The 17624-nt window shown below is 43.7% G+C and overlaps 2 protein-coding genes across 4 annotated transcripts in view; one reads left to right on the forward strand and one right to left on the reverse strand.

The window, feature by feature from the left end:
- Window positions 1–15517, reverse strand: part of pelp1 (proline, glutamate and leucine rich protein 1) — a 23290-nt gene extending 7773 nt beyond the window's left edge. For 2 of the 3 annotated variants that reach the window (XM_028606190.1, XM_028606189.1), the window contains exons 1-17: window positions 12444–12916; window positions 12122–12186; window positions 11358–11463; window positions 10288–10437; window positions 9522–9593; window positions 9345–9404; window positions 8930–9086; window positions 7203–7335; window positions 6961–7048; window positions 6066–6154; window positions 5812–5925; window positions 5432–5582; window positions 3558–3711; window positions 3387–3442; window positions 3118–3251; window positions 2219–2321; window positions 1–1115 (exon numbers count right to left, since the gene is read on the reverse strand). The exon at window positions 1–1115 is cut by the window's left edge and continues 262 nt beyond it. In XM_028606190.1, the coding sequence (XP_028461991.1) occupies window positions 1–1115; window positions 2219–2321; window positions 3118–3251; window positions 3387–3442; window positions 3558–3711; window positions 5432–5582; window positions 5812–5925; window positions 6066–6154; window positions 6961–7048; window positions 7203–7335; window positions 8930–9086; window positions 9345–9404; window positions 9522–9593; window positions 10288–10437; window positions 11358–11463; window positions 12122–12186; window positions 12444–12584 (2888 nt within the window). In that variant the 5' untranslated portion in view covers window positions 12585–12916. Of the gene's footprint in view, window positions 1116–2218; window positions 2322–3117; window positions 3252–3386; window positions 3443–3557; window positions 3712–5431; window positions 5583–5811; window positions 5926–6065; window positions 6155–6960; window positions 7049–7202; window positions 7336–8929; window positions 9087–9344; window positions 9405–9521; window positions 9594–10287; window positions 10438–11357; window positions 11464–12121; window positions 12187–12443; window positions 12917–15323 lie in introns of those variants that run through there. The other variant, XM_028606191.1, reaches the window with a different exon arrangement.
- med11 (mediator complex subunit 11) lies at window positions 12520–16840 on the forward strand. The gene is made up of 3 exons (XM_028606192.1): window positions 12520–12915; window positions 13723–13853; window positions 15288–16840. Exons 1-3 carry the CDS (start codon window positions 12846–12848, stop codon window positions 15459–15461), a joined length of 375 nt encoding a protein of 124 aa, XP_028461993.1. The 5' UTR covers window positions 12520–12845; the 3' UTR covers window positions 15462–16840.
- The last annotated feature ends 784 nt before the right edge of the window (window positions 16841–17624 follow it).

Below are 17624 nucleotides of genomic sequence, written 5' to 3' on the forward strand. Positions count from 1 at the left end.
TCCTCCCCGTCGTACAGCTCTTCCTCGTCGGCAAAGTCGCTCACGTCCTCCTCCTCGTCGTCCTCGTCCATGCCCTCCTCCTCCTCGTCCAGCTCTTCGTCGTCCTCCATGTCGTCCTCCTCTTCCTCCTCCTCGTCTGTGCTGTTGATGTTGATGACGCCTGAGTCCTCGTTGCTGGCGGACTGCGGCGGCTGGTGCGGGTGGAGGTGGCGCCCCTGCTGGCTCAGCTGATTCTGCAGCTGGTGCATCTGGAGCGGGAGAGCCATGGCGCCGGGCTGGCTCGGCGTGGACGCCTGCATCAGCATCTGCTGGAGCTGGGGTCGGCCCGGCAACGAGTCGCCGAGAGCACCGGGCGGGGCGGCGAGCGTGCTGGAGTTGAGGGGCGGCACCAGGGAGACCACCGAGGAGCCGGGGGGAGGGAAGGAGTTGATGGGCGCGGTGGAGGTGGTGAGCAGAGGGGACGAGGTGGCGAGGTCGTTGGCGAGCGAGAGCCGGTCGATCGTGGTTCCGGTCGCGGTGGTGGTGGGGGCCATGGCGACAGACTCCCCTCCCGGCAGCGTGCCCGGTGCAGCAGAGGCCATGTTGTGAGAGTTGGCTGCCGCCGCCGCCGCCGCCGCCGTCTCGTCTTGCTGGCTGTCCATGTCGAGCATACCTGGGGGGACAATGACCACGCTGTCGTCCGAGTCGCTGGCCAGCGAGATCTCCACGTCGTCCGCCTCCTCGCGGTCGTAGCGGACGAACACGGGCCTCTGCCCCTCCGGGGGGCCCAGCCCGGCGGGCTCCGGCTGGTGATGCCCGTGCGGGGACAGGATCATGTCGCCGGGGGCCTGGCCCGACAGCCCTGGGACCAGGGAGAGGTGGTTCTCCAGGGAGCCCAGCAGGGAAGAGGGGCCCAGGCCGAGGGTGTGGCGGGTGGGGAACGGAGTACCGGGGGCAGGGCCTCCCAGGAGCGTCGGCAAAGTGAGTCCGGGGGTAGTTCCCTGGGAGGACGGGAGGACTGGAGCGGCGGGGGTTGGCTTCAGAGTGAGGGGTGGTAAGGGGAGGGCGATGGAGGGAAGGCGGGGGTGGAGGAGGGAGTTACAGATGGTCAGAGCCTCAGTACAGAATGTAGAGACCTGAGAGAGCACACAGAGTCATTAAAAACTGAAATGACTGACAGCTAAATGTAATTTAATTTAGCACGTAATTCTAAAAATAATTCCAAATATCCATTCCCGTGTTTGTGTTGCTGTGGGTCCATAAAAGAGGCTGTGTGGTTAGTTCACATGTCTGTAATAAGAGCAGGACAGCCGAGTGCGTTATCTGAACTGCTAAAGTCAGCTGAACAGGTGAAGTGAAGAATTACATTTAAACCTGCTCGGTAGTGAACGACACGCTAACGTGCTGATGGATTCTGTGTTTTTAGCTGAGCTAGACCACAGAATATACTGTTAAGACAGATCAGTGATGCTGCTTTGTCCTCATAGTTCTCAATGAAGTATGTGTCATAGTGATGCAATGTATATATGTAGTGATGCAATATATATATGTACCATATGGTCTATGGTATGCAGGTCATACTTTTGTTTGAAATAATAGGATTAAGAAGCGAAACATCTATGAAAGTGACGTATTATCTTTTTAAATGGAGTGCTGTGCGGGGCATCTGAACTCAACTTCAGTTTCAGTGCGACAGTTGGTTACAGTTTTAGCCCGTTCTCTCCCCGTTTCCTGTGTCTCTCTGGGGTGTTTTTGTGCCCACTGTTCCAGGCCCCGACTAGCCATAAGAAGCATTGCGCTTTCAGCTCAACATGGTCGGATGGGAAGAACAGGTTCGCCTCTACAAACATTTGTGTGATCGGTGTTTTAAGCCCCCCAACGTCTCCTTACAGGCAGTTTTTCACCACCCAAGGTTTCTCCCTAAAAGGGGAGTTTTTCCTCGCCACTAAATGTTTGCTCTTGGGGGAATTACTGGAATTGTTGGGTCTTTGTAATTTATAGAGTGTGGTCTAGACCTACTCTATCTGTAAGGTGTCCTGAGTTAACTCTCGTTATGATTTGATACTATAAATAAAACTGAACTGCATACACAACCAAAAATTACATTTGTCACCGAAAGGAGGCGAGTTTGCAGATATAAAAAAAATAAAATACAAAAAGAACTGTAACTCGTTGATCGGTTTCTCAAACCGGCTAACCACAAGGTACTGTCTCCCCTCCCTCAGAGCAGATACTGCACCTTGAGGTTGTGGTCGTTGCGTCCGTTGCTGAGGATGGACACGGCGCAGGTCAGAGGGGGAGGCCAACAGGGGGAGGGGACCAAGACCAGAGCCAGCAATAACCTGAAATCCACAACGACAAAACACTGATATCAGCCCATCCATACTGCACTGCACGACGGCCAAGAAAATGCATTTTTCTCATCTTTGCTACAACATAAAAGTCAGGTCAAACATGACCTAAGTGCAGTAAAATAAATGCATGTGAAGGTAAAAGGTTGAATTCTGCCACTCTGTCTGCAGCAAGCTTATTAAGCCCAGTTCAGACCCAAGCTCGCGACCAGACGAAACGAGTCGGTCTGCAGCGTTCTAAAACCTGCCAGCTCACACCAATGCGACCAGACGGTATCTCCATAGCAACGACTCTCTGTTCCAACTTTCATTCTTTTTGTAGCTGGATAGATCATTTGTGTATAAATATGAATGTGGATAACGTTAGTGATAGTGAGATGCTTGCTATGGTTGCATTTCTAGCGATGAATTGGCAAAAACGAAGTTTTTCGTCTCAAACTCGGCCGTTTCGACCAGTTGACAGTTTGTCACAAAGACAGCTCCAGATTTGAGCCGAGACAGGCCGGTTCAGATCACTGCGAGGTTTCGTCTTGTTGCGAATCTTTGTTCTGAACTGGGCTTTGGAGAAGTAACATTCGGTTGGTGGACCCAAAAGGTGTAATGTTGTTGACTGGCCGCTGAATCCAAATGATCATAGTCAGCAGATTAACATCAGAGTATTTAATGACATTGACCAATAAAAAACGGTTATAATTAACTCTTTGACACACAGACTGCTTTACATTGAAAAGTAGTAACCAAAAACACTGCACTTGTAAATCTCTCTTTGTGTGAATGAAGGTAGTACCTGTACAGCTCCTGTCGGGCGAGGGCGCTGCTGTACTGCCCACTGACGCCCCCTGCAGACTCACAGGAAATGCTGCTGCTGGACTGTTGCTGCTGCAGACGCACACACAGCGGCAGCACCACGTCATGGAGACGCTGTGAGGAAAATCAAGACAGCGAAAATAAAAAAATAAAAAACAAAATCACAGACTGGCTGTTTGCTACCGACAAAGAGAATTAGACGTCCACTCTGCAATAGAGCGAGACGCTACGTGAGGCGCTGATGTTTACCTTGTGTATATCATCTTTCAGCAGGGTGCCACTGGCCAGTATGATTTGCCTCAGTGCTGTGCGGAAAAGAAAATCAGCGTGATTGCACCGGATTTGCACAAGACAAGCAGACCAATAAAAAAAGGTCACACTACTATTATAGGATGTAATCAAACCGAGGCAGTATCTCACCCCTGAGGGCTGAAAGACAAGTATCCTGGTTGGCCAGAAGGTCTCCTTTTCTCTGAAGTGACGGCCCGACTGTGTCTACTATGACCAACTGTTTTGTCCTCCGCGGGCCCGGCTTCCCTCCAGGAACCGCATCTGCCGACAGACCCACCCGGAGCTGGAGGACAGGACAGGACAACACAGGGGGACAGAGGGGGAGCTGAAGACAACACTTCCACGCTGCTGCACTGACACATGAAACATTATATATGGCTGCTCCTGCAAACTACTGGTTCTGCTTAGCGGGACTCGAACTTAAGGACGGCCCGTTGTGCCAAATGGATTGGGGAAGGTGAAAATTTATTTTGGGATGATAGTTGAGAAAAAGCCCTGCTAACTTACAATGAACGGTGATGGAAATTAGTGATGTACCGACCAGCTTCTTAGATAATTTTTTTAAACCATTTTTAGGCCTTTATTTGATAGGACAGCTGAAGACATGAAAAGAGAGAGAGAGGAATGACGTAGGGCAACAAAGGGCCGCAAGTCGGAGTCAAACCCGGGCCCAGTGCATCAAGGAGTAGACCTCTATATGTGGCCGCCTCTTCTACCAACTGAGCTATCCAGGCGCCTACGATCAGCTTCTTTGACCCCCGATCCGATTTCTTAATTATTGAATATCTGCCGATACAGAGTCCAGATCCAATACATACTTGTATTTGCTCGGATAATAGAGCTGCACAACGGCTTTTTTATGTTTACAAAAATAACAACAAAGTAATTACATTTAACTTAGTGCAGCAAATGAGTCTTTTCTTTCAACGCTGATCGGAGTAAGTTAGATGGGGTGAATGCCGATCCTCGATTAGTTAAAAAATGCCAAAATGAGCTCTGATCCGATACTGTGGGACATCCCGCTAGCACTGACGGTCACAGTGATGTACAATGGCGTCCCGTGGTGGGATACTGCTGCAATTTCTTTGATATTACATCAAGAAAGCAAACACCAGGAAAACGCAGAATAGAGCCAGACCCCGAACCGCCAGTCACTTACCTCATAACAGCTGCAACGGGGAATTCAACCCAAGTCGGTAAGCTTGCTAGTTAACGTCTTCGTTAACGGTACCAGTTAGCCAACGTTAGACTGTTAATTGTTAACGGCAACGTTACAGTAAACACTAGCTAACGAGTCAGCAGCTGACATTTGAATTTACAGTGAGTGAGCTGACGATAACGTTATGGAACTATAAAGAGTAGAATAAGAGTCAATTCAATTTATAGTATCAAATCATAACAATAGTTATCTCAAGACACTTTACACAGAGTAGGTCTAGACCTCCTTAACAACTCAAATCATGTCACTAATGATAGCAGTTATTTACTTACTCCTCTTCTTCCCCTATGGGACATTAGCCTGCAATGAGATCTCTCCATCACATTTCAGGTGCATATTGTCCAGCAGCTCCTCCAACTTTTGGAAACACCAGCTAGCGGGGCCTAGTTTTTTGGGGGGCCCTATGCAAGTTATTGCAAAAAAGGGCTAACTTCTTCTTAAGGACATCACTGTTGTCAACTTGGCCTTTTTTTGAGGTCTTGCTGAATCACCTCTAGTCTCTAGTCTTCTTTAAAAAAAAACAGGTTGATGATTGGTCATCTAATCATTTGTATGATGTTTTATTCACGCTGAAGGTCACTTTCAATTATTCTAACCAATGATAATGTAGGAAAACGAGTTAAATTTTAGACGGTACACATTCATTTCGGGACGATTTTGGGAGGATGGTGAAAAAAAAAAGTTAGTCAAGAGGCCTGCTAGGTTCAAATCTAAAAAAAATTGCAATTTTTACTGTTGAATACATGGTGCTTGAATACATCCAAACTAACTACATGGAACTAACCTTGACAGACTCCGCCCCTGGTGTGATGTCACCAAGCAGGTGACTAAACAGGAGTTCTGAGTGGCTAGGGCTTCCCTGGAGGATGCTTGCAGAGGCTCCAGCCACCTGGATCCACAGCTCTAAGGTTCTGTACACCGAAACCCGCACTGAGCTGTGGGATGAAGCAGAGACACACAAGACTAACGCTTCGGCTGCCAGAGTCAAAATCGGACATTTCCACACGATCCTCAGCGCCACTGCCAAATAAACCCCCTCCTTCTAATTCCATGGTGGTTTTCTAATACGAGCTAGGCCATTTTGCTCAATACTAATAAACTGGAAGAACTTGAGCCTTCTTCCATGCCTCAGCCCCTCAGCTCCTATCACCCACAGCAAGTTACCTGTAGGCTCTCTGCTGTCCCAGACTGGCTTCAAGTGGAGGTGCCCACGCAGAAAGGGTTTGAGAAAACAGCCTCTGTAGCACAGCAGCGTACTGAACCATGCCGCTACGTACACTGCAACACACACAACAAACGGTTATCTTATGTAGTATCTGGTATCTTCAGAATTATTCAACTATTGCATGTAATGTACAAGTGTATGAAATCAAAAACAAATAGTGAGTGAGTGTGTGTGTATGCACGTCAGTACTCACGCTGTGATAAGAGCCGATAAGACCTCCAGTGTGTGGGTGTGTATGACGGGCAAGACCAGCAACCTCACACTTCCATCGCCTGTTAAATTCTGAGACAGACAGACAGACAGACAGTTAACTAAAAACATGGATTAGGATCAATAGTGTTTATTAGCATGTGTTTTCAAAAATGTCAGGTGGTAGTTTAAGTTCAGTTTTGCATTCGGTGCTACAGTGTATATTAACACATCAGAGGGCCTTGCCTCCCCAGACCCTATACTGAAATACTCAGTGTGTGGGTTAGGTTTGGGTACCAAAACCCAGTTCCAATATGCAACCCAGATATGGGTGCCTCATTTCGGTGCCTGTGCAGCCCTCTGGTGCTCCAAAACACATGCATGTGTGCATGTGACACTAGTTAAAATTACACTTGACAGCAGCTAACATTAGCTTAACCTTAGCTAGTAGCTGGCTTTGATACGGTTAAAATGCTGAAAGCTAGAAGGTGTAAAGTGTGGCTGTATTTCCCTGGAAAGGATTCCAACAGCGGGACGTCCAACCATCTGCAGCTAAAGACACAGAGGAGACTAGCTGCCGACAAGACTTAATGGTGCATTGTTGTTGGAAAGTTCCCTTCTGCCATCTAGTGGTTCTTCTTTTTGTTGTTTAACAGCAATTGACTGGGGAAATACGTTATTGTTAGAAATTATTAATATTTTAAATTTATTTGACTACATGGCCTTAGCAATAAACAAGCCGTTCTTTAATGATGCCAATTGTCGTTTATTGCTCTTCTTTTGTTTTAAAGTTTCGGTTCAGGCACAGTCACCATTTTTAAAGTATCAATTTAGCACAGGTATTGAAAAAAACCCAAGTGTTTTTGTGTGTGTGTGTGTGTGTGTGTGTGTGTGCTCACTATGCTCTTGGAGCTGACAGCGAGGACTCTGCACACCAGGTTGAGTATTGGTCGGACAGGAAGACGGACAGCTGAGGCAGGATCCACCCTAAGGGACAGAGATAAGAGCCGGTATGAATAAACACCAAACTAACCTGTAACGGGAAAAATAATGTGCATGATTTGGGTGAGCTGACCCTTTAAAAAGGTGTGTGTGTGTGTGTGTGTGTGTGTGTGTGTGTGTGTGTGTGTGTGTGTGTTACCTGAGTGTGTGTTTGAGTGCCAGGCAGACAGCTGTGTATCTGTGCTGGAGCTGCAGCAGCAGCAAGGGATCCGATTGGTCGAGATGAGGAAAGGCCAGCTCCACCCCCGAACCTTCATATTGCACCGCTACATCTGTCCCGGCAGAACAAAACAGCACATGTCAAAATCAGTGCCATTGAGTGTCAGTCTGCTTTAAAGAGCTAGAAGCCATTTGGTAAGACTGTAGGCAGCAGTGGTACAGCAGCATCTTGGCAGAGAAGGTTAAATACGGTTTCACAGTGCTTAAGCAACAGACAGCTTTAAGAGAGGAATAAAAAAACAAATTCTGTGAAACATGTAGAAGGTTTTAGTTTAAACCATCAATGTAGGCTCTCAAGAAACACTTGGTTTAAACTTATTAAATAGCACCCACTATACCCTCAACCTCATTTAGGGGTTGCAATGTGTCCTTGAGACCTAGAGTCAAGCCTCGGAACTCAAACATTAAACATTTCTCCTCTCGGAGAACGACAAAAGCTGAACCAAATGACAAGTTGTGTCGTATCAGGATATTACGATATCCAAAATCTAAGACGATATCTAGCCTCATATATCGATATAACATTGATATATTGCCCAGCCCTATGGGACAGGAGCCCTTTGCTGCGCCTCTGAAGATTGAACGAGCATGCGGACCAGAGGCCCAGACCCATCCTCATCCGCCTGCTTAAATACCCGGACCGGGATACAATTCTCTGAGTAGTGGGCCCATTATGTACAACGGTAACGCAACGCTGTTTTTCCCGGCGCTGAGTGCAGCCCTGATGAAGCAGAGGAGAGAATGTAAAATATAACCACGTTAACAAGGTCTAGGGCTGCAACTAACCAATATTTTCATTGTTGATTAATCCGTTAGTTGTTTAGTCTATAAAATGTCAGAAAAGTGTTTCCCAAAGCTAAAGACCACTTCCTTGAATGTTTTTTCCCCCCACAACTCAAACATATAAGATAATCAGTTTACTGTCAAAGAGGAGTAGGGCTGGCTGGGTATCGGTCAAAACAATTCCGATACCGGTACCAATATCGTGACTCGATACTGGTTTTTAAACAATACTTTTTTCAATACCAATTTTATAAAACTAAAATAAATTACAACATTACACAATACTGCACAAATCTTTTTGACTTATTTTTCAGCTCCTATGTGAGTCCAGTCTCTGTGTAACGCAGAGTTTTTCCTGCGTGTCTCTACAACCTGTGACGTCAGACAGCCAATCACAGACATTAGATCTCTGTAGAAGCATGCTGCAAGCTGATTGGCTCACTGACGCTGGTGAGATTTACTCCTTAGATTTTGAAATTGGGTATTGAATGACAAGGCATTTTTCGATACTCGATACTTCAGAGGCAATGCGGTCGGTGCCTAAAAAGTATTGAATTCGGTAGCCAGACCTACAGTGGAGTGAAGAAACCAAAAAAAATATATTTCACATTTAGGAAGCTGGAATCAGAGAATTTTGACTTGAGACAAATAATCAATTATCAAAATAGTTGGCCAATAAATTAATAGTTCACAACAAATTGATAAATCTTTGCAGCCCTAATTGACTCTCCCAGTCTTGTCTCACTCTATAAATATACAGTATATAGAGATAGAGAATTAGATCATCCCTGAACCCAGTTCTCAATGACAAAATGAACCGTGGCTCCACAGAAGCATTCAACCATCGCTGACAGAAAAGTGTACCTGATTCTGAACCCTGGTAGATCTGAGCCAGCAGGCCATTGGCTGAAGCCAGTAGGCAGTGAATCTGATTGGTCCAGCCCTCAGCTCTGCCAGCACCCACTCCTCGGTCCAACAGGCCCCCCAGACAGGGCAGGTGACCATAACACAGACAGGCCATCTGACAGAATGACAACCAGGCAGAGTTAGACAGAAAGAAAAAAAAAAAAAAAAAAAAAAAAAACAAACACCTTGGCTTTTGATGTTCACTATTCTGAATAGAAATCTGGTCCAGTGTGAAAACAAAATACAAGGTATACTTTTATTTACATTCACAGACAATTCACACATTCTTTGTTACAATTCCAGTAAATACTATTTTGTGAGCAAGCCTGAGAAAAAGAGACAGAGACACTGATAGACTTTGACCACCACAAACCTCTTGTGTTTTCTTGTTTGTACTGTCCATTTTGGAGAGGAAATAGGCTCCCAGTTTGTCCTGAAAGAAGAACAGAAAAAAAAAAAAAAAAAAAAAAATACGTCTTAGGTTTTTGTTTTCTCTCCCTCAAAGTTTCTACATGGGGAATTGTTTCCTGTGTCCATGAGCGTATCTTACCCTGAGGGATCCACAGGCTCTGGGGTAGTAGGTCATACAGGCCGTCATCCCCTCCATGGCTGCCAGCTCACACTGACATCACAGGAGCAACAAAGCTGCTTAATATCGTTTTATTTCCAACATGGGAATATCAACATTGAATTATATATATATATATATATATATATATATATATATATATATATATATATATATATATATAATATATAAAAAAAAAATAATATAAAATCAGATTAATGTTTCTCTGGGGCATTGTTTTGAGTATGTGTCTGACATGTTGTATATTTGAATGTATTTTTCTTTGTAATAAAGTTGTGTGAGAAAATAATATATATATACACTGGAGCTGCAACAACTGGTCCTTCTTCCCTTAATCTCTTGACTACCGGTTTAACTAATCTATTGATTGTTTAGTCAGTTAAATATCAGACAAGGTTAAAGACTCCAAGGGGACATCTTCAAATTGCTTCATCTGTCTGATTTGTCTGAAACCCTATAAAAACCGTAAATTGCCTAAATGTCTGACTTTGGCATCCCCATTGGTGTTATTTAATTTTGTATACGTCACCCCGTGTATTGTTGTGATTGGTCGTAGGGTTATCCAATTGCGTGCAGTGAGATTTTCAAATGCATGCTTGGGCCATTTTCATTACTCAATGCCAGACCCTTAATCTTTCGGATTTGAGTCTGGAATTCCAGGCTAGAATTCTTGTATATTAAATGTCAATTAGCAATGTTCTGTAATGGTCCCGTCGCGTCTCCTCACCTCTGTCTTGAGGCCCAGCAGAGATGTGAGGATGCCCAGGATGGAGTTGAGTCCGACCTCCCTGGCCAGCTCTGCAAGCTGGGACGAGTACTGCAGCAAGTCCTTCAGGATGTTCACCGCCAGCTGGATGGTCTGAACCGGAGCCTGAGACTACAGGAAAGAACGGGGAGGGGAGGGGGGGGAATCAGAAAAGTGTGTTAGGCTGTGTTCACATCAGCCACCAGGGATCCAGCGATTTGCCACAAGGTTGAGTGGTGGTGGAAGTGTCACTAACACAACTCATTTGTAGAGCTGGGCGATATGGAGTAAATCAAATATCCCAATATTTTTTTACCAAATACCTCAATATCGATATTGTGGCGATATTCTAGGGTTGACAATTGGTGCTTTCAGAAAATATGCACACAATGAGATTTTTAATAAATAATCATAAGTTATGTGGATATAATAACTATGTGGGTAAAGGCAAATAATTGAACAGTTACAACAGTCTGGTGTGTTCGGGAAAATGACATCACTTTACTGTAATGCAGCCTTTAAAAATGCAAGATGATATCTAGCCTCATATATCGATATAACATTGATATATTGCCCAGCCCTACCCAACTGTGTGACGTCCTGATGTGTTCTTTAACTAGTGAGGTTACGTTCTGGGCCCAGGCTTCGAAGCGTGTGTTGAGGAATCCCGGGAAGTTTTCCGTGAAGCGCGTACCGTTTTAGACAAATGACGTGATTGATGACATCCGAAGCCTCGCTGCGCGTCCGTACCACGTGACTTTATGAAGTGGCTCGAATGTACAAGGTTTTATTACACATCCATGATCTACACGAGCACATTCACGGCCCCCTGCCCGGTAAGACCACTTCCACTTTCCAGTTTTAGAACAGCCTACTAAAATTGCCCCTCCTGCTATTATATTATGACCAAAAGTATTGATTTGCAAACGTTTGATAGCCACATTCCCCCCAAGCGGACAATGTGAATGCGGCTCAACGCCGTGGACGTTTTCATAGAAGAGGCAGACAGGCAGCTTTGTGTTAGTTTGGGCACGTCTGTGTATGCATCATACCTGTATGACCTGCTGCAGGGAGCGCAGCCAGGAAACGCAGTGTTGCTGGAACAGATCACTGGAGCTGTCCTTAACCAGCATGGAGAGCAGGCAGAGCCCCTCAAACCCCACACACACACACACACACACACACACACACACACAATGAATGAATTATTAATAATTGTTATTATAAGTATGTTGTGTATGTTGTGTTCTCTTTGTCATCTGATCAGCATTAAGGAAGATGGGAGAAATGATCAAATGTACCCTCATGAAACTTTCAATTCTATTTCAGCATTATATTATCACTTTGTTTATTGTTATTTTTTTCTGGCTACGAACTTAAAACTACTGTAATATTACTAAAGAAAAAATCTTTGTTTGGTACAGATCCTCGCAAAAAAAAAAAAAAAAAAAGATAATTCTTTCCAATATCGTGAATCATATCGCAATATCAGTCAAAATAATTGCAATTCCTAACATCGTTTAAATTATGCACTTTCGCCATTTTTACACAAGATAACTTTATTAGAAATTGGCAAAACTGAGAATAACAAATAGAATACCAAAATGCGCAAAACATATGATACGACATAACGTCACAATTTATACCATAAGTTAAGTGAAGAGTGAAATATTATGACAGCTGATAAGAAACACATTTTTAGTCACTTTTAGCCATACTGAATGCAAATACTGTTGGACTATTGTGTGCCTGCTTTGGTTATTGATAATGGGCTTCATAAATAAAATCAAATTAATAACGTCAGACATTTTCTCACCTGGTCTTGCTCGAGCCCAGTTTGGCATTGCTGAAGCCCACGAGACCCCCGACGGTGCTCGCGCCCTGCAGAGATTTAAACACAGGTGTTAGCTAACAGTGGAGGCACGTATTTATAACAATATATATAATAATATATATATATATATATATATATATATACGGTCTATGGAAGAAGCACAAGACATCTCAGAAGTTAACGTCACTGTCTCTGGAGACAGTAAACAACAAAGCGTGTAGCAGATGCAGCGGCACGGCCACAGCAGGCTAACAGGTAACTAGCTTTCCAAGCCAATATAGTGCTTCTCCGGGCCGGGCTCTACCTGTGTCTGAAACACTCCATGTTCTCTGTAGTGAGCCAACAGAGCGGGCAAGTACTCTGTACGCTGTTCTTTCAGAACCGACACCAAACCCTCTGTTAAGCGCGTAGCAGAAGGGCCACGCAGCCAAGCCGATGTAGCCATGTTCTCGCCTCTCTGCCAAGCGAACGTCACAAGTGTGCGACGCCGTGACGTCGATTAAATAAAGCAACGCCGCTTCTTTGTTGATGTTGCAGCTTCTTCCTTCTTCAGCCCTTCAGCGCCACTACGCTTTAATGCTTCTGGCTTTAGGTTTCCTCCCGTCTACACAGAGCCGAGCTGTCTGCATTACACTGCGTGTGGACTAACAGTAGGAGTTGTTTTTCGGAGAGCTGCTGGTTGTGGCCGGTGAATTCCTGGCCACTCATGGCGAACGAGCGGCTCCGAGCTCTGGAGGATGTGGAGAAGGAGATAGCGACGGTCATGCAGTGTGCCGGTGAGGACACATGTTTCACCCGCATACTAGGCATTTAGGCAGCGGTGGAACTACTGTGGAACTTATACCACACTGTAAAAAGGCATAGGTGCAGTTTATTGTCCCAAATTATTTTCCAAAAACTGAGTGTCCCAAATGATGAGGGTCTTATTTGAGACAGGTTAAGGTTAGGGTAGCACAGGTGGCTTAGCAGGTTCATAATTAATTAAGGACTTTGTATGGGGAATTTGGGACACTAAACTACACTTATACCCTGTAAAAAATAAGTAAAAGTCCTGCAATGAAAATGTTACTTGAGTAAAAGTATAGTATCATCAGGGAAATGGTACTAAAAGTAAAAGTAGGCTACTCAATGCAGAAAAATGTTCCCATTCTGTCATTCAACTAAGTCTAATTATTTCAGCTGGACTTGTAGGTCTATATATTGTTGGGTAGTTTCATTTAGAAGCAAACATCGTATTTTATAAACTACATGTGTTTTGTGTGGAAAAGTCCTAATTTGTAAAGTAACTAAAGCTGTCAGATGAATGTAGTGGAGTAAAAAGCACAATATTTCTCTCTGAGATACAGCGGAGTAGAAGGAGAAAGTGGCATGAGAGAAGTAAAGTACAAGTACCTCAAATGTGTACTTAAGTACAGTGCTTGAGTAAATGTACTTAGTTACATTCCACCGCTGTGTGCAGTCATGCAGGTTTTTTACCTGAAAATTCCTCTATGCAGAAAAAAATCCCTGACGTGTTTTGTGCATTGTTAACGTGTCTGCTCATACAGCTGATATGATGTTGTTGTTGTGTGCTTCCCCTGCAGGTAATATAGTTCTTGAACTCTCCAAAGACAAACACAACGCCAGCCTCCTGGACAGACAGCTGGTCCAGTTCCAGGCCTCCGTCAACCGAGTGGAGAACGAACTGAGCGGCCAGATCCGCTACCTCACCCAGGTCAAACACACAGTAGTAGTAGTAGTAGTAGTAGTAACTGGCTGCTGCGTTTTCTATGTCAATGTGTACACATGTATGTTTCCCATTGATAAAATGAAATAATAGCGTGTCCTTCAACTTTTATTTTGTGGAAATTTACGTCACTCAAGCAGTAGTATACTTCATGTTAAACATAAATATATACTGATTTGATTACAGCAAAGACAACGTCGGCAGTATTGACGGCAAACTAGGCTACAGAATATTTCCTTCTGTCAATAATCAATAATTATTATTATTATATATAAATTACTATTAATTTATATGTGCATTTATGTCAAAACCTAGAGACTTTCAAACCTCAAAATGTCATTTTTTTTTAAATGTATTCGTGTCAGAATGACGTAAACATCTTTTCCTAGTATATTTTGCCTGGAAACGCTTATGTCTGGACTTCTGTACAGTTGTGATGTCATATATATATATATATATATATATATATATATATATATGACATCACAACTGTACAGTATGTGTGTGTGTGTGTAGAAAGTGGTGCTACAGTGCCGTTAGTCATTCCCCGGCTGCTATGAAGGTGCAGATGCTGAAGACCCAGACACACTGACCAATCAGAGCAGACTGGGCTTTTTCAGAAGGGGGGGCCCAAAGAGACAGGTGCTACATGACATGACATGACATGACATGGGACCTTTAAAATTGTAACATAAAAATGGACTATGTGCCAAAATGGGGTGCTCTGTTTTACTTCAATTGTAGGTTTTTCTTTTTTCAGGTCATTTTTTAGTTGTTGCTCAATACATTTTTATTTGATGATTGAAAGGAAAAAGGCCCTGTACTACTGAAAAAAAATCTAATCTCATAGTGAGATTCCCATAGACCGTAAGCTCAGTATTTTTTTAAAGGACAAATCCGTCACAAAATGGACCTAGGGGTTAATAACACATGTGCACCGAGTCGACCGTTCTCTGGGATTTCATGCTAATCAAATGTGACCAGTTGTAGCGCCAACCGCTAATTAGCTTATAAAGCTAGTCGTCGGGGTAAAGTAACAAGAAATTGCTATTTCTACACCACTAACACGGCTCAAAATATCACCACACTTCCACGGTGGCATAATGAGGGTCCCTACATGTAAACGGAAGCATTGAGAACTTTGGAAGTGTACACACAGTTTATTAAAAAAGATTATAAAGACAGTACCGTTCACGTATACAGGCGGGCGCCAAACAGGTGACTCTTTTTTTTTTCGGAGCGCCGATCCAACGGCCACATTCAGCTTCACGATGAATCATAAACCCGTCGAAGGACCTGATGGGGAAAACATTTAACCGCACTTGTACCTCGTACGATTTCACGTGACAAATGCAATGGATTTGATTGAAGTGCATCAGAACAGAACCGAGCCGTAAATTCTCCTGTCTTCCCCTCCCCCAGGTAGCTACTGGTCAACCTCACGAAGGCTCCACTTACTCAGCCAGGAAGGACTGTCAGATGGCACTGAACCGAGCCGAGTACGCCAAAGTCAAACTGGGAGAACTGGGACGGACCTGCGAAGTCATGCTGGAGCAGCAGCAGCAGCAGCAGCAGCAGCAGCAGCAGCAGACATGAGAGCCGAGAAGGGCTCAAAGCGGCATTTCACTACTGGATCCACCGCTGCAAAGAAACTCCCGCACGCACGTCTAACTTGCAAAAAAAAAACAAAAAAATCAAGTTTAACCCTCTGAGGGGAAAAAAAAGACACACCGGCGAGTCAACACTCCTACTCAAAAAGGGATATTACAAAACGTTTAAGTCATTTATTCACTATTTTGTTCATATATTACGCTACTTTTGTGAACCCAAGACTTTTGTGAACTTATTTCCACGCACCAAAACAATTGAGTGTAGGTATGTTTTCACAAGAGATTTGAGAAATGACAGTGAAAACACAGCGGGCGCGTTTTCATTTTGGCACCCGTGTTCTCCAATCTGTCCGGCCACACCGGGCTGCAGCGATCGTTTCGGCGTCCCCCATTTCTTATGCGAGCGACTGTGTCCGGGCCAAATGATCTCATCTCTTGTGTTGTCGTCCATTGGACCACGCACTTGTCGTCCTCCCGGGTCAAAACTGAAATTTGTCACTTTTTCTGATGTTTTTGGCCCCTCCCCTGTTTACACTTCTTTTCACTGCCATGTATGAGCACCATTAACACAAAGTTATTACTAGTTTTACACTTATTTTTGGAATTCATTGTCAATAAACCTTATTTATAGGACATTATACCTGTTCCTGGAGGTAAAAAAAAAGCAGAAATTATGAATTATTCAGACTAATAATAAAGGGAGGATAATCACAGAAGCGTATGTCAGTCAGAGGGATAGTGTTTCGAAACATTTAGATTTTTTTTATTTTATTCAAATGCTAAAAAAATTGAACAAAACGCCCAAAATTCAATGAGAGTAGAGAGCCGATCTTTTGTCGTACTTGCGATGCGCGTTGTATGGAGTCTTCCATGTTATTTTGGGGTATTTACAGTTAGGTAGTAACAAAGAAACCCAGATTTCTGATAGACATTTAGAAAAGACAACACAAGGGTTATACATTGCTCTGGAGCAAATGTGGACGTCACTATACAGAAAGCGGAGTTTGTTCTGAACATTTTGATATATAACCCATTGTGATCCGGTTATATGCACACACACACAAAAAAAGGAGAATTCAATAAGAAATGTAAAAATGCCCTTATACCTCAGAGGGTAGGCATCGTTTCGGTACTAGACCATCTTCAGGCAAATGCTGGTCTAGCACCGAAACGTCGGCTGAAGTTTGTTTCTTGCAAGTTAGACAGCGTGCAATGTCCAACGCAACCGTCTCACGTTGTAGATGTGCAAAGTAGTTTTCTGTACTGCTATGTCTGCCACCTGCTGTCAAATGTTTTCATAGATCCTTTTTTTATTGTTATTAAAAATACTGAAGTACCACATAAACACAAAGAACAACTCTTGCATATGACAACCCTTTTTTTCTAAAGTAGTGTATGTTGCGGGGTATATTTCGTAGGGGTGTAAACCACACAATAGGATATTATATCGATTCTTAAGACAACGATAAGATATTTGCTGATATCGCAAAGGAACGATCCGATTTCAATTCAGGGGCCTGTGACAGTTACGAGACGATTCATACGCCAGTTTAAAAACAATCGGTTACATTTTTATACACATACACACACACAAAAATAACAGCTCAAATTTGATTCGACAGTTTCATTACTAAGCTCTTCCAGACATTTAAATTAAAAACAAACCACTCTTGATAAAAAGAATAAATATAAAGTGGGAATTTCAAAATAAAGGCGCATTTTCCCTTTGTATCGGTAATGGTGGATAGTTGAGGATTGAATCGATATATCGATCCATATCAATGTATCGTTACACCCCTACTATTTAGTTGTTTTAGAGGTGATTTTTCCTATTCACGTGAATAACCAGCCACACGTAGACCTCGTTAAGGTCCCTCCAGTACAACTACCGTACGAAGAAAAGTGACACCAAATGTTTCAGCGTAATCAGCCCTCGTTAGGGCTCCAGATTGTCTCTGGAGCTGTGATCTCGCAGCCACATCGACGGAGGAAAAGCAAAAAGGTACGTTTTTTTTCTGCCTCGGCTGTTTGGAATATTAACGGCAGACCCAGACAGAATGTGCAGATTTGTTTCCTCTCTTTTTGATTTCAGCGGCGACGCAGAGAGAATATCTCCGGAATTTACAGACTGATCTCATGAAGTGGTGTA

Source organism: Perca flavescens, chromosome 19 (genome assembly GCF_004354835.1).
Source record: "Perca flavescens isolate YP-PL-M2 chromosome 19, PFLA_1.0, whole genome shotgun sequence".
NCBI classification, from domain to species: domain Eukaryota; kingdom Metazoa; phylum Chordata; class Actinopteri; order Perciformes; family Percidae; genus Perca; species Perca flavescens.